This window comes from Mauremys reevesii, linkage group 10, assembly GCF_016161935.1.
Source record: "Mauremys reevesii isolate NIE-2019 linkage group 10, ASM1616193v1, whole genome shotgun sequence".
In the NCBI taxonomy this organism is placed as follows: domain Eukaryota; kingdom Metazoa; phylum Chordata; order Testudines; family Geoemydidae; genus Mauremys; species Mauremys reevesii.
The window spans coordinates 54,855,303-54,877,236 of NC_052632.1; the positions used below are offsets into that span (position 1 = coordinate 54,855,303).

Consider the following 21,934-nt stretch of genomic DNA (forward strand, 5'->3'; position numbering starts at 1 on the left):
AGCTTCCCGTGACCCGGAGAAGGGAAGAGGCGGGGCTGCAACGTGACCCGGAAGCGGAAAATGCTGCTGTTCTGCCCGGCCTGCGGGAACGTGCTGGTGGCTGAGGAAGGCGCGAGATGCCACCGCTTCGCCTGCACCACGTGTCCCTACGTGCGCAACGTCACGCGCAAGGTACCCCCCCCGCTGGTGGCAGTGCCCCCTGCTGCCGCCTCCCCTGGCGAGGCCTGTGCTTCGGTGGGCGGGGACTGCCAGGCCCAAAAGCCCGCCTCCTGGGGCAGAGCAACCAATCAGAGCCTGGGGGCCTGGCCTGAGTGGCCTGCTGGGGGCGGAGCTGGGCGCTGCGGAGCGGGGCCTGGCCTGAGGGGGGTCTGCTGGGGGTGGAGCTGGTTGCTGTGGGCGGAGCCTGGCCTGAGGGGTCTGCTGGGGGCGGAGCTGGTCGCTGTGACGCGGGGCTGATGTGGGCGTGGCTCATGCTATGGAGGGAGGCACCTCCCACCCAGGCCGCCTGGGTGAAATCCAGGTTGGGGCTGGCTGGAGCCTCACGGCCTGTGTGCCCCACAGGTGAGCAGCCGGAAGTACCCGAAGCTGAAGGAGGTGGATGACGTGCTGGGTGGTGCTGCAGCGTGGGAGAACGTGGACTCCACGGCAGGTGAGCATCGCCCTCGGGGCTCGGCTGGTGATGCCTGGTTGGCCCCCCCACTGCTGGGGACATTGGGCCCTCCTGGCATGGCTGGGAGCTGAGCCAGTGCATGAGGGACAAGCTGAGTCAGGGAACAGCTCCCGGCAAGCCGGCTCCCAGCCTCTCTCCAGTACAAGAACCGTCCATCTAGCCCAGGATCCTGACTTCTGATAGTGGCCAGTGCCAGGTGCTTCAGAGGGCGTGAACAGAACAGGGGAATTATCAAGTGATCTATCCCCTGTCATCCAGTCCCAGCTTCCGGCAGTCAGAGGCTAGAGCCATTCAGAGAATGGGGGTGTGTCCCTGCCCATCTTACCGAATAGCCATTGATGGATCTGTCCTCTAACTCTTTTTTGAAACCCCTTATAGTTTTGGCCTTCACAACATGCCCTAGTATGAGTTCCACAGGTTGACTGTGTTATGTGAAGAAACACTCCCTTTTGTTTTAAACCTGCTGCCTATTAATTTCATTGGGTGACCCCTAGTTCTTGTGTTATGAGCAGGCCCTCTCAGAGGTCCAGAGAGGCGGGGGCCACTTCCAGTTTTTGAGGCCCCTAGCCATAATAAAAATAAAAAATGACGACACATGAAAAGAAAATAAGGCACCAAAAAAAGAGTTTTCAGAGGGAGCTCACAGATGATATACAAATTACAAAAATGAGTAAGGCAAAAGTGGAGAAAAAGGAGGAACAAGGACTCTAGGAAGAGGTAAATCACGATGTAAAAAATACAATGCAAGCTAACTACAAAATGTCTTTCATAGCTGTTTTATTAGATGGAGATATACCTATCTCATAGAACTGGAAGGGACCTTGAAAGGTCATTGAGTCCAGTCCCCTGCCTTCACAGCAGGACCAAGTACTATCCCTGACAGATTTTTGCCCCAGATCCCTAAATGGCCCCCTCAAGGACTGAGCTCACAACCCTGGATTTAGCAGGCCAATGCTCAGACCACTGAGCTGAAACATGTAGCCAACCATATTTGAAAAGTTCTGCTGTAAATAAGTAGCTTATCCAAACTTGAAATGCTCTACTGTAAATAAGTAGCCTATTTACACTGGAAATGTTCTAAAGTAAATATGTTGCTATCCACACTTGAAATATTCTGCTGTAAACGTGTACACAAATGCTGAAAAGACTTAAAATGAAGGAATACCAATTTAGAACACAAAATGAAACAGGTTATTATCCTTATCACTGAATCAAAACTCAAGCATGCAAGATATAATAGGCTGAACTGAAGACAAAGGGATGACATATGTATAGTAAACACAGACACGGATACAGACAGAGGGATAATGTCCAAAAATCTCAAATTTGTGTCCTCACAAATGTTCACCTTGAATCTGGGCCTATAGACTATGAAAGCCTATGATGATGGCCAAGCTACCAAGCTAGGGCTCAACCAACCAGTCACCTCTTGTAGCTACCGTATGAAGATAATAATGAGGAATTCTCACACATTAATTCCTTAGTCAACTAGATATAAAACTATAAAGACACTAAAATGTAACAACTCTCCCTTTAAACATGCACTTGATCCAGCACCAGCCACTAGTAGTGGTTTGTTTCTATAATCAGCTGATCTGAGAGGACACATTCATCACGGTCTAATCTTGTGCCATCAGAACCGATATATTAATATTTATGAATATTTTTAACTCTTTAATATGACAAATCTATATCAGATAAAAAAATTATGTCTTTTACCAAATCACATCTCTTATTTGCTTAAATTTGCAGCTCTAAGATGAGTGTGTGTCACATTTTGGTCTGATAGGAATGCGCATAAAAACAAGTTGTGAAACTTATCAAATGCCAACAAAATTTACAAGTGTTTAAATTTGATCCCCCCCCCCCCTTTGAGCTTGAGGCCCAGGCCAAATGGCCCTCCTGGCTCCCCCTCTGATTGGCCCTGGTTATGAGAAGGAGTAAATAATACTTCCTTATTCACTTTCTCCTCATCAGTCATGATTTTCTAGATCTTTATCACATCCCCTCTTAGTTATTCTTTTCCAATTGTAATATCTTTTTGAGATGGGGTGACCAAAACTGCACATTGTATTCAAGGTGTGGGTGTACCATGGATTTATATAGTGGTATTATATTTTGTCTTAGTGTCTATCCCTTTCCTAATGGTTCCTAACGTTTTGTTTGCTTTTTTGACTGCCTCTGCACATTGAGTGGATGATTTCAGAGAATTATCCACAATGACTCCAAGATCTCTTTCTTGAGTGGTAACAGCTAATTTAGACCCCATCATTTTATATGAATAGTTGGGATTATGTTGTCCAATGTGCAGTACTTTGCATTTATCAAAATTGAATTTCATTGGCCATTTTGTTGCCCAGTCATCCACTCCTGAGAGATCCCTTTGTAACTCTTTGCAGTGTGCTTTGGACTTAATTTTGTATCATCTGCAAATTTTGCTACCTCACTGTTTACCCCTTTTTCCAAATCATTTATGAATATATTGAACAGCATATTCTGAGGCTGCTTACTTGCATGGAGCTGTTGCCATTTCTGTGCTTGCATTTCCCTACTCCCAGTGGGATCTGTCCCCTACCCTGCAAGATTTTTGCCTGGGAAAGAAGTGGCTTCTGGCCCTGCCTTTCAGTGGCTATGAGAGCAGCATTAGTGCCCCCCCATATCTTAGAAACCAGGTAGTCCTCAACATGTTAAATCCATTGGCATTAGTTCATCTATTGGCATCTAAGTTCTCCCATCATGTAAAAAGTGAGCCAGTGGACATCTTGAAATAGCTCTTGAATGGATTGTGGAAGGCTGAATTCTAGCCCTTCAGATAGAGCAGCTCTAGAAGTGAGCTCCCCTGGCAGAACAAAGAATTGCTTTGCTAGCCCTGGGAGCTGTACTCACTGGAGTTCTTCTGGTTTCTTTTGCAGAGCCGTGTCCCAAGTGTGAGCATCCTCGTGCCTACTTCATGCAGATTCAGACCAGATCAGCTGATGAGCCCATGACCACCTTCTATAAGTGTTGTAATGCCCAGTGCGGCCACAGGTGGAGGGACTAATTTTTGCTTCAGATTTAAGTTCTTCAATATCATTTTTGCTCTTTGTTTGAAAATTCCCCAGCTTGGTTGTATGAAAGATGGTAACATGGACTAGTGCATGATATTAAATTAACACTGGCTACTGCTAGTGCAGGCATTCCCCATAATCTGATGGTCCAGGGGCTGAAGGTTATACATATACTGCACATTTTCCTGATAGCAAACATTGTTAGAACAAAGAACTGCCTCTGTTTAGAGATTATATGCTAAAATCTATTTATTCAGCAGTTCCCACTGCAACGCTGCTCTTTTATAGGGATGCATTAAGTTATTGTTTATTTCTAACCACAGCTGTGATCTAAGATTGCAGGCCAAAAAATGACAGGAATGGTCAGTATCTAGATGAGAAACAGCCAAATAAAATGTTTACGTCGTACTATTGCTTCAGTGAGTAATGCTTCCCCTGGATCAGTACTGAACTCACAGGACTGGGGCCCTGTTGTACTATGCTCTGTACAAGTATCAGAGGGGTAGCCGTGTTAGTCTGGATCTGTAGCAAGCAAGAAAAGGTGGCACCATATAGAAGACTAACAGACGTTTTGCAGCATGAGCTTTTTGGGTGGGTGAATACTCTTCTTCACAAACTTCAGTCTTCACTCTCTCTCTGCGCCTGCTGTTAGTCTATAAGGTGCCACAGGATTCTTTGTTGCTTTTATGCTCTGTACAGAAAGCTGACAAAGCCTGTCCCCTTGCCCTAGATTGCTTATGAATGAAAGGGGAAAAAAAAGATAGGTGAAAGATGAGGGAAAAGAGATGCAGCATACAAGGAGCATGATCAGAGTGATGGAGAGGAATTGTCATTTTAGTTTTGTGTTTCAATATTTAACTCCTGTCCCTGGATGGTAGGAGACCAGTGTGTGAGTGGAGGTGGCTTCCATCTCATAAGGCCCAAAATCAAGGTCCTGAGTGCTGGACACTAAGGATTACCACAGTGCTTTTTTCAGGCTTATTTTAAACAGAGGCCTTGTCTATGTTCAAAGTTGCACTGGTTTAACGAATGGTGTGTTTAAAAAACCTTCAGCAACTAGTGAAACCAGTGCAAATCCCTGTGTTGATACACGGTAGGATTCAAACCTAACTTATATTGATGTATTTTGATTCCTTAGGGAGTTAATATAAGCCATAAGTTACAGTGGGTTTAATAAGGCAAGAAAAGATACATAGGATTTAATAAAACACAATAGAATTACATTTAAGAATTGTACAATAAAGCGGCACGACAACATAAAAAGACAGACTACATAGGATGTCTAACACATACAGGAAATACAGTAGTTTCAATGTAACATGCATATAGGGATCCCATATGCACAAAGGCTTTTAGTTTTAGTGATACAATTTAACCCCGTACTTAATACAATGTGGTATACATGACCTCTATATACATATATGAAAAACCATTACCGTATTTACAGATTTAAACATTTATTTAGCATCAACATTAACACTTAATACTAAACATTTAAAATACTGCAAATGCTGGCCAAATGGTTGCAGGACGCGTAGGGGAGATCTCACTCAAGACACAGGCATCCAGCTTTATTTACAGACAGAGCCATACATTCTTAAATGATAAGTAGAAAAGATCAGACTTACATTTATATTCAAAACTCCCTCTGTACCATCTTAGGTCCTTCTGATCCGTCTTAGTTTTAGGGAGTGTAGGCTCTACAGGTGTGGTCTCTCTTCAAGCTGGAGGTGAAATGGCTGATGCTGCTGCTGGCAAGGTAGCTGCTAGCAGGCAGTTGTTTGTTGCCAAGGCAACCTTAAAATTCTGCTGATGATGATCTTTGAAGCTTCTTGATCTTCCTAGGTAGTGCTGTCTTCCTTTGATGTCTTGCCACTCTTGCTCTTCTCAGTCTGCTGTCGAACCCACTAATGTCTAACTCGCTACAGTCTCAGCCTGCTTGCTGTCTGCCTCATATACTGGTTGCTCGCTCAAGATCAACTCATTAACATAATTTGTCTAGCTCAGCCAATTTGCTTCCATATATTAGCATATTTCCTGTTCCTGTCTAGATCAGTTTCTTTTTATTAGGATATTTGTATGTCCTGACTCGCTCCTTCCCCTCTTACATTATCCTATTTTTAGATAACTAAGCTCCTCCCTGATGCCATCTTGGATTCTAGACCTTTGTAAGCTCCTCCGTCTGATGCCATCTTGTTTGCTAGAACTTTCCACTATCTAAATTTGAACTGCATTATCCCCATCTCTGCCATTTTGGTCAGCCATGTTGGATTTTCTAAATTTAAACTGTCATTAGTTTCTACTTATTTAGAACCTTAATCTTAAAACTAATTAATATTTTATGCAAGCCAAAGTTTCCTGATACTGTCACCACCTTAATTATATCACTTGGGAAAAGTGAATTTTATGGTGTTTTTAAACCCTTTCCGAGGTTTTTCTGCAAGCCTTTATTAAGGTGCTGCAAGATATTTCAGAACATTCAGAGCAAAAATCTCTCGTTACAGCTGTGCTCTGAAAAACCATATCCAGCTGTGAAAGAAAAGCTGCAAGGGGCACCCCACTTTGGGGGTTCTGTCCTTGGAGCTTCCCTTTCGCGTTCAACTAGTTTTGAAAGTGGCACCTATGAGAGTGAGGTTATACCTGGCCAGTAACCAGTTGGTACATTCTACAGGTAGCACATTTAAGATGTTGCTGTAGAAAATGATTTTGGGAAAGCAACATATAAGTTCCATATTCATCTTTCAATGATCTCGCATCAAATGGGACCAATTTACAAGTACAAAGATTTGTTTTAATTGCTAGCTCTGCACATTCACACTGGCATTAGCACATCTGTGCTTTTTCCATTTCATGGATGATCCATAAAGACTTTGCAATCAGCTTGGTTTACAGTTCTGTTACATGAGGCAGAATCTAACACTTAACTCCCTCTCCCAGAACTGTGCTAGCTCTTCAGGCTTTGGAGGAGTAAAAGGTAGGAAAAATGTACTTTGGCAGCAATCTGCTGAGAATCCTCGTAGGTTTGCCACATGTAATGTCATGGATAGGGCCTTACCAAATGTACGGTCCATTTTGGTCAGTTTCACGGGCAGAGGAATTTAAAAATCATAAATTTCATGATTTCAGCTATTTAAATCTGAAATTTCACAGTGTTGTAATTGTAGGGGTCCTGACCCAAAAAGGAGTTGTGGGGGGGTCACAAGGTTATTGTAGAGGGGGTTGCGGTACTGCTACCCTTACTTCTGTGCTGCTGCTGGCAGTGCACTGCCGCCTTCAGAGCTGGGTGCCTGGCCAACAGCCACCGCTTTCTGGCTGCCCAGCTCTGAAGGCAGCGCAGAAGTAAGGGTGGCAATACTGCAACCCCCCCTGCAATTTCCTTTTGGGTCAGGACCCCCAATTTGAGAAATGCTGGTCTCCCCCATGACATCTGTATAGTATAGGGTAAAAGCACAGATGTCATGGGGGAGATCAGATTTCACGGTCCATGACATTTTTCATGGCTGTGAATTTGGTAGGGCCCTAGTCATGGAGAAGCAGCACTCTCACAGCTTTGCTCCCTCTGCCCAGCCATGCTCCAAGTTCAGAGAAGCCCAATCTCATGGAGCTCAGGGAGGAGAGCTGTGTCGACTCAACTCTGCCTTCAGATAGATTTCATGTCAAAGGAGCAAAAAAAAACACCCCAGTGGATAAAAAGGCCAAGTGAGAGCTGCGAGATTGTTTAAGCTGCATCAGGTAGGATCTGTGGTATGTATTTAGATGGAATATATGTGCCAAAGCTGTTAACATAACCCAGTCACTATCCACTATCTTTCTTTAAGGATCCCAAAATTGAGTGATGGGCGGAATGGCTTATCCTCTCATTTTGTCCACCAGTTAGGCCTAATTCCTGATGCCAATTCTGGTTCACTGATTGCTGATCCCATCCTTTTCTTGTTTACCAGGCATGATGTTAACTCAGCCCTTGAGTTATAGCAGTAGGTCTCTCTGTTAGAAAGAATGAATTAGTCCAATCTCCTTTGTGCACTTTTTCCCATCACCGTAACAGGTGGTATTTTATAACCTTTCACTCATCACAGCTGAACTCACAATTAGGGGAAGTTTACAGGTCCATTTATTACAACAGATCCCTATAGTGAGCTTGGACAAAGCACTCGACAAGGCTGCAGGCACAAATCTGCTTCTAGCGGAGGAACTTGCAGCACTTTGATAATATAACCTGGTTTGCAGAGTTAAACAAGGCCAGTCCAAATCAAAGGCAGAGATGGCTGCCAATTGAGCTAATGGAGGAATAGATAGCAGTGGTAGGTCATCATCCTCTACATGGACCAGCACTAGAGGGAGATGGGACACTGCCAATGAGTTTCATAGATATTTATGGATAGCAGAGGAATAGTGACTCATGATTCTTAGGAATCATTCCAGGCTCTGGAGTGGACTGTTCTCTAGTGGGTACAGACTTTTGCATATTCTCCCTCTCCCCCAAATGATTCCCTGCTGCCCCATCTATTCCATCCCCCCTGCTCTTGTCCCAGTCTCATTCACCTCAGGCTTATCCCAGTCCTAGTCTCCTTGCCCAGTCTACCCCCTTATTTTCCCAACTCCTCATCCCTAGTCCCCACTATAAGCCTTACTGGTGCCCTAGGCATGGCTAACAGTATGAACTAAAGTAGGCCTTGTCAGGATAGTTAGGTACAGTAGAACCTCGGAATTACAAACACCTCAGGAATGGAGGTTGTTTTTAACTCTGAAATGTTCATAACTCTGAACAAAACGTTATAGTTTTCAAAAGTTCACAACTGAACATTGACTTAATACAGGTTTGGAAATGTACCATGCAGAAGAAAAATGCTGCTTTTAATCATCTTAATTTAAATGAAACAAGCACAGGAACAGTTTCCTTACCTTTGTCAAATCTTTTTTTAAAAGTTTCCTTTTTTTTTTAGTAGTTTACATTTAAACACATTACTGTACAGTATTTGCTTTTTCACTTGGTCCCTGCTGCTGCCTGATTGAGTTCTTCCGGTTCCAAATGAGGGCGTGGTTGAGTGGTCAGTTCGTAACGCTCAGGTTCTACCATATCAGGTAACCAAGTACGCACATTCCTGACTTGAGAGAATGGTACAGAGCACACAGAGTTCTTAAGTAACTCCATGAACACATTCCTAAGAGATGGTACAGGAACACCCAGAAAATGACAAGATAACGGATGAGGATGTTTTGTTTGAGGTACAAGGGTGGCAACAGATCTGGATTGTAATACATAACTTGTCTGTGTCGCTGTATAAAACGAGAAGTCATAGGAGGGGCAATTTGCACTAAGCCTAGGGAATGGCGCTGTGTCAAGAGAGCTACTACCTTGCTGCAGGCAGACATGGGTTAGTGTACCTGTAACTGTTGAGTTGGAGCACTAGAACCTTGGTTTGTTGACAATAAACCTGACCAAGCATCTTTGCCACTGAACTGAGCCTGTGGTCTTCATGAAAAACACTGAGGACTGCAGAATCAGCTAACTGCAGTCTCTGCTGGTGCAGCTAACACCAGAGCTCCATGAACAGCATGGGAGCAATGCACAAACACAACCCCCCCCCACCTCCTTGTCCAATCTGTTTCTCCCTGCTTTTGGCCTCTAGTTAAGTCTAGTCCATATTTGCCATCCCCATTGACTCCCAGTTCCAGTCTCCTTCCATGGCTTTTTGTCCAATGCCAGTGTCCACACCCCCATCTCGACCCAGCGAATCTTAGTTCTCCTCCCTGCCCCTGCTCAAGACTGGGGGATTAGGATGGGCCCATGACACACTTTCGCTTCACAGAGATTACTCTGGGGAGGTTGGGTATTGGCATTAAAAGCCCATTGACTAAATGGGTCAGTTCACCCCTCTCAGAGGCCTTGCTTCAGGCTCTCTGCAGAATTATATGTTCAACTGAAGAACTGATCAGTGATGCCACATACTGTCGAGAACAGATGGAGAAATGCCTCCATTTAGCAAGCTAAGTAGCTCTTGTAGAAGGCTTTGTACTATTTAGCAGGACCTCTTAAATATCTTTTTGAACAAGACTTCTTTCCACTGTCTAGCTATGGAGCATCCATGTAGTTAAGTGAAGAGATTATAGGCTTGGGTGGAGTAGGTGACAGTGATCCTGGGAGATTAGGTCTGAGTCTAGTGGAAGTGAAATTGGAGGTTTCATTGACAGAGTTGGGAGAGTGGAGAACCAGTGCTGGGGCAATAAGTATGACTCTGGCCTGGTCCTGACTTATCTTTAGCAACAGGCTATCAATGAGTGAGACTGGTGGAAAAACGTAGAGGAGCCTGCCTGACCATGTCAATATGGAACCTGGGCTGTGATCCTGTAGAATTGCTGACGCGTTGTTGGACTTTGCTGTGGAAAATGTATCTGGCCACATCTGGGTGAAGAGACCACTCACAGTGATATGTAAACAAACTGATCAGGTGGTCTGCTAGGTTGTTCTGTATGCCTGAACAGGTAAGATGTTTCAAGATCTATTGAACTGGCAATACAGAGCTCCCAAAGTAAAGTTGCTTCCTGACAGAGTGGAGTAAAGCAGGCTCCACCCTGCTTGTTGAGGTGAAACATTGCTACCCTGTTGTCTGGGAGGACTGACAGGCTGCTTCCCCTGATCTGTGATAAATATTTGGCATGCAAGTCCGTCAGCTTTCAGTTCTCTGACACGGATGTGTAAAGCTAAGTCCTCTGAGGACCACAGACCCTGTGTTTGTAGAGAAGCCAGGTGGGCTTCCCATCCCACAGCCAAGCCTCCGGTTTGCTTTACAACGGGCCTGAAGTAATTCCCAATAAGAAACAAAATTTATTTAACAAAACATGACAAAATGACAAGCAGAGCACAAGTTACGGGACACACCAGAAGGTTCACCTCCATTAGCATTTACCAACGCAGGCTGGACAAGCATGACGCACCATGCCATCTCTCATACATGGATCATATCTGCACCCATTTATTCCAGTTGCCTTCGTATGGGAACACTCTGCCCATTCTCAGAGTACAGTCTATGGTAGGCTCATAAAATATTGTTGGAGTCTCACTCAGTTTGGAGTCGGTTAGCTCTTCTTCAGGAACAGGTCGAGAGAAGAGTGATATTGCTGAGGGCTTTTTCATGCAGAATCTTCTGATGCAGCCAAGGGCTTCCAAGCCCTGTTGAAAAGTTGACATGTTTTAGCTTAAGAAGTTACACAGAAATGCTAAAACCCAGTAACACACAGTAAGACTATTCTGTGTGACATCCTTCATAGATTTTCTCCAGATGCTTCAGAGAATTAAAAAAATAAAAGTGAACAGCCCTCGTCTCCACGAGAAAGTGGCACTGCTATAGATTACCGCAATATAACTAAACCAATAACGTGAGCCCACGCTGCTGAGTGCAGGCACCAGTTTAAGCTACTCTGCTCCTGAATCATGTGTCCACACAATGCAGCAGTATACTGATAAAAGCATGTTGCACTCTGGGTGGGTACCCCAGGGGGCTGACTGACACTGCTAGGCTCTGTGCATTCTGGGCAAGCCTGAGGCATAGTTGTAGCAATGGCATCAGGATCCTTGGACTTGCAACAAAAGCAAATTGCAAATGCAGATAGAGAAGGGGCTAACTAGCATTTAAACTGAAGGGGAACATTCAGTCAGGCAACCGTGGAGCAACCAGACATTTCAGGAATGGACAATATAGCGTGGATAGCTTTGGGAAGACTAACTACTGTAGATACATAAAATGGTGATGCCTCGCTGTGGCTCTTACACCACTATAGCTCTCACCAAATTAGAGTTAAGTCAATTCCATAGGTCATAGAATCAAAAATGTAGCACTGGAAGGGACCTCGAAAGGTCATCTAGTCCCCTGCATTGAGGCAGGATTATCTAGACCATCCTCAACAGGTGTTTGTCTAACCTGTTTTAAAAACTTCCAGTGACAGATTCCACCACCTCCCTCGGTAACCTGTTCCAGTGCTGGACTACCCTGACAGTTAGGAAGTTTTTCCTAATGTCCAACCTAAATTTCCCTTGCTGCCATTTAAGCTCATTATTTCTTGTCCTGTCCTCAGTGATCATGCTCCTCTTTACAACAATGATTTACATGAAGACTTATGTCCCCCCTCAGTCTTCTCTTTTCCAGGCTAAACAAACCCAGTTTTTTCAATCTTTCATCATAGGTCATGTTTGCTAGACCTTTAATCATTTTTATTGCTCTCCTCTGGACTTTCTCCAGTTTGTCCACATCTCTCCTGAAGTGTGGTGCCCAGAACTAGACACAGTACTCAAACGGAGGCCTTATCAGTGCTGACTAGAGTGGAAGAATTACTTCTGCTTTCTTGCTTACAACACTCCTGCTAATACATCCCAGAATTATGTTAATTTTTTTGCAACAGTATTACATTGTTGAATCATATTTAGTTTGTGATCTGCTAGAACTCTTTCTGCACTACTCCTTCCTAGGCAGTCATTTCCATCAGCTTTTGTATTTATGCAATTGATTATTCCTTCCTAAGTGTAGTACTTTGCATTTGTCCTTATTGAACTTCATCCTATTTACTTCAGACCATTTCTCCAGTTTTTCAAGATCATGTTGAATTCTAATCCTGTCCTCCAAAGCCCTTGCTAGCTCTCCAGGTTGGAACTCCAGATCCCCAGCCAGCCTACTGTACACCCACCTTATAATAGGTTTGTCTAGGCCAGTGGTTCTCAAAACGTTTTTTTCGTGGACCACTTGAAAATTGCTGAGGGTTTTGGCAGACCACTTAATGATCTTTCCAAATGTTGTTTGTACCATTAGCTAACTAATGTAAAGTGCTTTGGATAAAAGTGCTATATAAAAAAAAAACTTAATAATAATTGTTTTTTTTGTTCTACAAATAAAAGCACACAACTCATTTTAATATCACTAGTCTTACCTTTCTAATGCAATGGATGTACCCTTTCTCCCCCACTGAGGCTGGGAAGAGGGGAGTCTCTCCCCCATCACAGCAGCCACAGAGCTGAGGCTGGGAAGGAGGGCTGTCTCTCCCGCTCCACTAATTTGCTGGGCGGCCCTTCATTCTCTCATTTGCGACCGCCCAGGCATGCACCTTAGAGGGAATTATCCGCGGACCACTTGAATGGAGCTCGCGGACCACAGCCTGAGAACCTCTAGTCTAGGCTATATTTCTCTAGTTTTTTTTTATCAGACGGTCATGTGAGACAGTATCAAAAGGCTTACTAAAAGCTTTTTTGATGAGATGTTTGTTGCATCAACCGCTGATTGAAATGCGGTTCTGGCCATCAGCTTACCTTCCTCAATAAAAGACTGGAACTGATTTCTGTCTTGCCGTGACAGCTTTTCTACCATTTGTGATCTTGGAATAGTTCAGATAGTCATACTTAGCCAATAGGACAGGATAGTTTGCTGTTCTGAACAGAAGGCTAGTGGATGTGAAGACCTTCCTTCCCAACAAGTCTACATGTTTAGCGTCCTTGTCCGGGGGAGTGGATTTTGGATGTTGTCTAGATCAGGGTTTCTCAACCTGTGGGTCGGGACCCAAACTGGGTCACCAGAATGCTTCAAAGGATTGCATGGAACTTCTGTGGCTCCTGTCCCATGACGAAGCAGCAGTTCTGGATACTGGAGGTTCCGACCCAGACCATGCTTGACATTTCACACCAATAGGCCCATTTTAGAAGGCAATCCTAATTGTGCATTTGCTCCCAAGCACCACAATAATTCAAACAGGCATGGCAGGGCTCATTTCCTATCAACCCCACCAGCCAGCACGCCTCAGCCCTGGCCTAGATGAACCTGTTCAAGGGATGAGATGGGAACTCGGTCTCCACAGTCCATTCACAGTTGTTGGCTTCTCCCCTGGGACTCCCAACAAGGGAGTCTGTTACTGTGGTGTGGACAGGTCAGACCCTTTTGTAACACTCCAGTGGGACAGTCACACTAAACAGAGGCTGAAATAGGATAACGTTCAACATCTGATAACAAATGTACCTGTAGTATCTCCAAGACAGAAACAGGCTGAAGAACCCCCACATAATGTTGCAGCAAGGTGTATTCCGTTATGCCGGGCTTTGTCATGATGTGATAGAGCACAGCTTCCATCATTCCTTTACACACTGGTTTATTCAGAGTCCCGTCCACGATTCGCCATGGCCTCCCAATGAAACAGACATTCTCACAGGCCCTGCAGAGGGACAGTAAGTTCCACTTTGTCAGTTGCAGTTTTAAAAATGAAAAATGCAAACTGCTTGCTACATAGAGGCATCTCTTCCGTCTCCCTGCACTAGCAAAGCACCCATATGAGAAGCAAAAATAATAGCACACTCATAAATCATCTTTCTGTGATTCTGTGCAAACACATTGGGCTGCAGATCACTGTCCTTAATCCCTGCAGGGCTCTTCTGAAATAAATGTTCCGCTCAGCTACCAGAGTCCCAGGGTCAGAAGTGCTGCTTGCTAGGCATACCCCCTTGGGAGTGAGTTTGTCACAACAAAGCATCCTAGTGATGGCCAGTTTGCTGGTGAGTGTCAGTGTTTTTAATCTGGCAGTGGGCATGGAGACCGGTGCTAGTTTCTATTCAGCTTCCATGGTGGTTTGACCCCAGAGCTGAACTGAGTAAATAAATGTGTGTGCGTTGGATGGAAACTTTACCTTAGGGCTCCTCCCACCACATTGCAGGAGGTCAGTAATGTGTGTTTTCAGCAAGGGGCTTTAGTTCCATATCATGGTTTCTGCATAGCACCAGTGGGAATGCTTAGGAAATGCATGAGCAGCAGCTCAGCCAGCATGCTCCCTGACTAGGTGGGAAAGGCAGCTAGCTTATTAACATAAACCATCTCAGTGCCAATCAAGCAGAAGTGCCCAGCTAACGTGCTTGTCTGTTTTTGCTGGATGCACTGGCAAATACTGGGACAAGGCAGTGGGAGAGCTGGTTACTGTCAAGAGTTACTGGGGCAGGGGAAAAAACAAGTCCCTCATACCCCAAAAGACACAGCAACCTCTAAACCAGGCTGCAAAGGGCAAAGAAAGAAGAGATTTGTCCCTTCCCCAGCGCACACACCTTCCCAGGTACTAACAGTCCCAACTGCCCTCATCCCCTACCATTTCTGCAATGAAGTTGAGCTGACAATACAAAACTCTATAGCACATTAAAGATTATGAGGGTAGTAACAAATAAACCAATAAAACCCCACCAGGTAGCCTACCTGATTGGATTGCTCATTCATATTTTTAATTCAATACAGTCTGCATTTCTGATATATCTGGATCTGCTGCTGAAACCACGGGGCCAGAGTGTGTCACAGGGTGCACTTCACATCCATGCCAAAAAATGATGCTGGCTTTTACTCTGCTCACGGGTCCAATTCAAGGAAACAGCTCTTTAATGCCCTACAAGGCTATACAAGACCCTTCTCTCTGTGTTGTGTGTCAACAGCAAAGATCAGCCGAGGCACTGAGTCCCCTGATTTAACATCTTCGAGGTGACAGCCAGGTTCTTGACTGGAATCTACCACTCTGATATTGTTCTATTCCCTAGACCAGTGGTTCTCAAACTTTTGTACTGGTGACCCCTTTCACATACCAAGCCTCTGAGTGCGACCTCCCCCTTATAAATAAAAAACACTTTTTAATATATTTAACACCATTATAAATGCTGGAGGCAAAGCAGGCTGTGGGGTGGAGGCTGACAGCTTGCGACCCTCCCATGTAATAACCTCGCAACCCCCTCAGGGGTCCCAACTCCTAGTTTGAGAACCCCTGCCCTAGACCCTCACTTGGGGAGCAGGGCCTAATGAGCATTAACTTTATTTGAGTGTGGGGTGGAGAGGATTACTTCTGTTCCTTAAGAACATAAGAATGGCCATACTGGGTCAGACCAAAGGTCCATCCAGCCCAGTATCCTGTCTGCTGAAAGTGGCCAATGCCAGGTGCCCCAGAGGGAGTGAACCTAACAGGTAAAGATCAAGTGATCTGTCTCCTGCCATCCATCTCCACCGTCTGACAAACAGAGGCTAGGGTTCCTATAAACATTAGGTTCCTTCTAGTGTTTATAATATGTTGGGGACTTTCAGAAGCGCCCATGCCCCAGAGACATTTGGAATTGCCATGCTGAGGGGCAAGGAATCTGAAGTAACAAGAGGACGAAGTAGGACAGCAAGTCCCAGTCTCCAGAGTCCTTTCATACACTCTGGCTTCACCAAGGAATTGGAGACACATCTACACTAGCACCAAGCGTACACTTTCCACATCTGCTTTTGTAGTTGTTATTTTGCTAATATATTTTATATTATACATGATATTATTTTTCTAAATTATTGCATATATAAGCATGATATGCTTATTATTTAATGGTTCTACAGACTCCTCTTTACTCACCTTTCCCGTACTGCCTGGGGTAGATTTGTCAAAGAATCTTCTGAAGAAAGATCAGAAAACATGTAATGAGCACCAGACCAAAAAAAAAAAGGACATACAGATTTTATATTAACTGCCATAAATCACTATTCACTATTAATGAAAAAGCAGTAACAGAGGTGTCTGTTTTCTGCTATAGCATGAAGCTATGAGGTTTGGGACTAGTGAATTTACAGGTATAAGTGTATAGCTTGCGAACTAGTCTATATCCCTTATGAATAAAACTCCTATGCACCTTTAGAGACTTCAGAACTTTCCTGTGGGTGAGATGCATCATCAAGCGACATGTTCAAAGCTGTATCTCTGGCTGTATGTTCAGAGCTAGGTATCTGCCCTTCCTCCTCATTAGCTGCAACACTAACATCTACTGCAGTCTCTTGTTCTTCAGAATTGGCTTTATCCTGCTCTTTATCTTTATCCGTGACAGATTCTGGTCCATGCACAGGGTGTTGCACATAGTGGCCTGTCTGCTCTCTGAAAAGACCCATTCCTTTATGTGCAACTAACACCCCTTTCACCTGCGTGGGCTCAGTTAAACTTGCATCAGGGGCTGCTTCAGTTGCTCCTTCTGAACAGCTCTTTATGTCCTGATGGACTTCAGTGCCATCTTGAAGCCCACCATGTTGAGTCTTGAATCTTTTCCTTGAGGGTCCTTCATCACTGACAACAGGTCTTAAGACTGTGCCAGGCTGTCCCTCTTCCCTTGAAGATGCCACCCGTTTCTTTGGCTCTGGCTGCTGAGAGTTCTGCTGCAAATCCAAGTGAGTGACGGAGTCTTTGCCCTGCAGACCAGCACCACCACCTTTATTCTTCAGACACACTGAATACAACAGCCACGGTTTGGCATATGTCATTGCAACCAAACGTACAGTGTTCCCTCCCACTTCTAACACCTGTTCCATCTTGAGGAGGTCCTGAAAAAGAAACAAGTTTTATCTTTAGGTAGCGCTGTGGAATACCAGTATGTATCAAAACTGCCTGGAATTCCCATTATTGTAACCAATTGCAAGAGTGCCTTGCCAAACCCTCAGTCCCTTTTCAACTCTCCTGCCCTATAGACTTAAAAAAGGGAATAGCTCCCTTGCTTAATTGCCTCTGAAACTACAGCAAAGATTTGAAATATTCCTGTGCACTTTAGAGACTGACCCTGGTGTCCTAGGTGAGTGCAGTCACTCATCCAACTTTTTCATCTAGTGCCACCATATTTTCTGGTCTTCAGTGAGACAAACACAGGATGTACGAGGTGAGATGACCATTGGTTGTTGACTGGGAATCTCACTACTAAATTTATCACATAGAGGAAGTAATTCTGCTCACATTTGTTTCACATGGATTAGATGTCCTTCCTATTCAAATAGAGTGCTATGGAGTTCACATATATATAGTGATGGAGATGCAAACCAACCTGAATATATTGCTGTAAACTCCTGGTGCGTTCGGTGTCAGCTTCTTCATAGCAGTGGAACTGTTTGCCCAGCTCTGCCTTGTCAATCCCGAAGGAAGAGGATGCCTCAATAACATTACGGATCTCCAGGACAGCAGATACATCTTTGGAGCTATACCCATAACACTCTGTACACTGGAGGACAAACTGATCTGCATCGTAAGTGGCTTCCTGGACTTTTAGCAGCCTGGTAAAAGCATCAGGAAGGCAGGAGATTCCTACAGCCATGTTATCAACCACAGAAGGAACTGCAAAGTAAACAGAATGAGTGTATTAGACTTGATGAAGACAATCTTCCTGTACTAATGTTACCATACACTGGATGACAGAAGGATCAAAAAACCTTTCCAGGCTCCTCTGACAACAAGTCTTTTCTTAGACTCTTCAATTAAAAATATAGCTCAACATTCCACATTCACCACTGCAAATTCCTTTTTTCTATATGCCCTCCAAACTTGTGTATGAAATGGGCTGCAGAAAAGAGTCGGAGAAAAACTCAGTTCTCGCTTTTTCTTTGGGTGCAGCAAAATCAAATACTTTATTATTTCTCCAGTAATTACAATGGAGGGAGAGAGTGTCCTAGGACACAGGGTCACCCCAGTCCCGGACAGGTCTCTCAACAGGTAAACAATTACAGCAAGCATTTATACCTTTGTTACAGACAATAAAAAGCAATAATACAGACAATAATGAGCAACAGCTGCATTTTGTTTATACATAAGCCATCCTGCTATCTTATTGTTCTCACTCCTAGAAGACACCAGTCTGCATATTTGGTTACAAGTTGCAAGGTCGTAATAACTTTTTACACAGTTCTTTTCCTCTCGCCTCACACTATCCTTGCTTCTACAAGTCTCTCGTCATTAGGGTTACAGCTGGCCTAACTCTTGCTAACTGACTACCATGCATTAAGATCCCCTTCAAATCCTTGTTAATTCTTTCCCTGCTTCCACAAAAGGAACCATCAAGTTGGCTTACAAAGGCTCTAACCCCAAGCCAGTATGAAATATCAGCGAAGGAGAGACTGGGCTCTTGCAGTCTCTCTCTCTCTAGCTCTGGGTCACCTGGGAAATCCTGTAAATGAACAGATTTAAGAGTGTTCTGCTATGTCTTTGAAGATGGTCAGTAAAATCACAACTGGAGAGCCTAGGGCAAAAAGATAGACTCTGGAGAAGTGACTCCTTTGGTAGAAATGAGTGACAGAAGCCAATGCAGAGTAGAAAGCTATTGGCCAAGTCTGATAAAGAACATGGAATGGAAGGTCACACCACCATGAAGACACTAGAAAAACTGGGTATAAATAAGCTGTACTTCTCTGTCTGAGTGGTTTTTGCCTTAATGAAAGGCTCTTTATCAGTTAGCTCCAAACTACACACTGTTTTCAAAAGTGACTTTTCTGGTCCAGGATGCTGGGGCTGGGGGAAGGACAGATATGACACCATTCTTAATTGATTCTTTGCTCCCACCTTCCTTTTTCTGGTGTTTATAGATAGCCCTATTGGGCACTGTGACGTAACACCTGCTCGCCTTTGATGGCCAAAGTCAGGTGTTCAAGAGGAACGGGAAAGTACTGCAATGAGCTGGCAACCTGACTGACCCATACAGGGATTGTATGGTAACAGGACTTCAGGAATGGGGGCTTTCAGATTCTTGTTGTGATAGATGTGAATAGCATAGGCAGGGACAGCAGCAGGCCTTCCATTACAAACCAAGAAATCCTTCCTGGATACATCTGTCTTGAGCAAAGACCACTACCACTCTTGTAGTTAAGGCACTGGACCCGCACTCTGGCAGAGCTGAGAACTGAATCCAGATCCCGCGACTCCCTGTGCAACCGTGGGAAAAACTGCACTCTCTGCCTCAGAGTTCCCTGTTGGTAAAATGGAGATAAATTTTCCCTTTCCCTCACTCTTTGTCTGACTTCCCTACTCAGGTTGTCCATCCTGTTCTGTGTTTGTGCAGCTCTGAGCACAATGGGGCCCTGATCTTGGATGCAGCTTTTAGACACAGATACTAAACAATGAGTACAGCTGAGGACAGGTCTCAAGAATTAGAGTTCTGAATATTATTAACATTTAGATTGCAGCAGTGTGTAAAGGCCAGAGCCAGATCAGGCGCTGTTGTGTTAGGTACTGTATAAAATACAAAATAAGTGAGAGTCCCTACCCCAAAGAGCTTTTCAAGGAGATTGGCTCAGTCTCCTTACAGAAGAGGAAACTTGGAGGTAACACAAAAGAGGTTTTAAAATTAGGAAAGGGACTGATAGGTTCACCAAGTAGCAGGCAAGTTTGGCTTAATGACTGCACACAAAGTGGGATACACACAAGGAGCTAAATTACCAAGGAGGCTGATCAAAGCAAGGTGCATTAATAAAACTACAGTAGAGTCAGAAGAATGAAATAGCCCAATAAGTAGTATGAGCATACAGGAAGAATCAGATATTTGATTAGTATGAGAGGAGATGATCCTGCTAGGAGACTGCATAAAAACACTGCCTCCATTCCCCTGAGTTTGCAAGCACAGAATGACATTCATTCCAATTTGTTTTACTTGTTTACACACATACAGAAACTAACCTGAGGTACTGAGCCTCCCTGGCATTGGGGCACATCTCAGCTTGACCTTCACTTGGCAAGAATTGACCACGATATTGTCGTTGGGGTTCAGATTGCGTGTGCTGATGATTCCTGGTGCATAGTACCCTCTCATGAGTAAGTAATTGGTATGAGATGCTTGACGAGCTTTTACCTCTATTCTCCGTTTGTTTCCAGAGCTCTCATCCAAGTCATCATCTTCATCATAATCATCCTCAAGACCATCTTTTCCCAAACTGCAGGAAATGTACTGTTAATCTTTTGCCACTTTCTTCCAAAACAAGAGACTTTTTTCCCCAATAACTTATTTCATTTAAACTAAATCAATTAAAGGAATGGATGATGAACACACAACACTACACTAATGCAACATTCCAGCTATGATTTTAACCACAATCAGGAAATTCAGAAATGAGGTTGCTGACTCAGTTAAATGTATGTATTGCAATAAGGTCTTTCATTACATATCACCAAGAAAGATCACATTCTGCTCCGCACTCCAGGATGTTAGTCATTTTCAAAATACAGCCCAGATGACTGTTTTGCTGTGGAGCTGTTCGTAGTAGCCTGCTGAATGAAATGCTTAGAACCAGCCAGTAAAAAGGAACTGCAAGAAAGCTTGGAAGAGGGACTCCTCTTTCTGTGAACTTTTAATCTGTAAATTCTTTAAAAACAATCACAATGCATCAGCTCCAACTACTGAACAGTCAGGCTACATGGTCATTTCATCAACTACATTATGGAGCTTTGAGGGGCCTCCCTCCACAGAGGGCTAGATCTGTATCTGGTTTCCATTGTGTTCATCACTCCCTAGTTCCTTCACAGTATGCCTTTGTATCCCATATTCAGGTATTTGATTATATGCCTGGATTTATGCTGTATATTAATGACTTTATTAGCAACACTTAATGGCAGATCTCTCCTTTCCACTAGCTGCCTGGTCTTCTCATTATTCTTAGGTGTCCCATCATTTGGAGCCACAGCAAGTGCACAGGGTAAATATCATGCAAGCAGTTTCTTTTCCACAAAATCACAACATGAGTCTCCAGCAGAGCTGAAACCCACATAGAAAACATAACAAAACCACCAATACATGGTAATTCCCTGAAACGGTTAGGTTGGTACAGGGGCGATGAGCATGTGCAATTGGCACAGCTAGGCTATGCTGCCCTGCTCATCTCTGAAAACTGTGATGAAGTCTTTGGCAATTCTATCTTCACCACAGGTATGTTCTTTCAGGATAATGTGGAAGTTAACACATGCCAATGCTCAGATGAAAGACTAACAAGTGCTGTTCAATCTTCAGGATGCTCCCTGAAAACATCCAACATTGCCACTGGAAAGCATGTGCTGAAATGCAGAGCAGAATATTCCCGTGTCTGTTGTCAGTTTCATTCAGCAAGTTATACAAAGCCCTTATTTGGATCAGAGCATTAGTGTTTACCTTTTGATGACTTCATTCTCCACCATAGTGCTGTCCACCACGATTATTTGCTCTGGGATCCTCACATCCACAGAAATAAGACCCATGGAGAACAGGGAAAGAATTGCTACACAATGACCTCCGGGGCCATCCATAGGAAAAGCTAGCATGCCTGCTGAATCTTTGGCGTCTTGATCCTTGAATGAAAAGCTATCTGGTTCGTCTGATTTTCCAGTTTCCTTGAGCTTCTCTAGGAACTGGAAGGATTCTGTACAAATTGTACTGGGAAACCGCCATGTGAAGACTCTGGACACAAAAACAATTGAATGAAGATAT

The 21,934-nt window shown here is 44.1% G+C and overlaps 2 protein-coding genes across 7 annotated transcripts in view; one reads left to right on the forward strand and one right to left on the reverse strand.

Moving 5' to 3' along the window:
• Positions 1-27: 27 nt before the first annotated feature.
• POLR3K (RNA polymerase III subunit K) lies at positions 28-4,125 on the forward strand. The gene is made up of 3 exons (XM_039490729.1): positions 28-171; positions 562-649; positions 3,583-4,125. Exons 1-3 carry the CDS (start codon positions 61-63, stop codon positions 3,708-3,710), a joined length of 327 nt encoding a protein of 108 aa, XP_039346663.1. The 5' UTR covers positions 28-60; the 3' UTR covers positions 3,711-4,125.
• A 6,395-nt stretch (positions 4,126-10,520) lies between these two features.
• Positions 10,521-21,934, reverse strand: part of GTF3C1 (general transcription factor IIIC subunit 1) — a 79,224-nt gene continuing 67,810 nt past the window's right edge. For 5 of the 6 annotated variants that reach the window (XM_039492035.1, XM_039492033.1, XM_039492031.1 and 2 more), the window contains 7 exons: positions 21,620-21,904; positions 20,158-20,411; positions 17,543-17,829; positions 16,373-17,051; positions 16,099-16,138; positions 13,713-13,905; positions 10,521-10,888 (listed from right to left, as the gene is read on the reverse strand). In XM_039492035.1, the coding sequence (XP_039347969.1) occupies positions 10,676-10,888; positions 13,713-13,905; positions 16,099-16,138; positions 16,373-17,051; positions 17,543-17,829; positions 20,158-20,411; positions 21,620-21,904 (1,951 nt within the window). In that variant the 3' untranslated portion in view covers positions 10,521-10,675. The remainder of the gene's footprint in view (positions 10,889-13,712; positions 13,906-16,098; positions 16,139-16,372; positions 17,052-17,542; positions 17,830-20,157; positions 20,412-21,619; positions 21,905-21,934) is intronic. The other variant, XM_039492032.1, reaches the window with a different exon arrangement.

Excerpts from the sequence above, each read along its gene's own strand:
- POLR3K (XM_039490729.1), top strand. The coding sequence starts at position 61 with ATGCTGCTGTTCTGCCCGGCCTGCGGGAACGTGCTGGTGGCTGAGGAA. Across the intron at positions 172-561 it reads TGCGCAACGTCACGCGCAAG|GTGAGCAGCCGGAAGTACCC; the intron begins GTACCCCCCCCG and ends TGTGCCCCACAG. Across the intron at positions 650-3,582 it reads GAACGTGGACTCCACGGCAG|AGCCGTGTCCCAAGTGTGAG; the intron begins GTGAGCATCGCC and ends TTTCTTTTGCAG.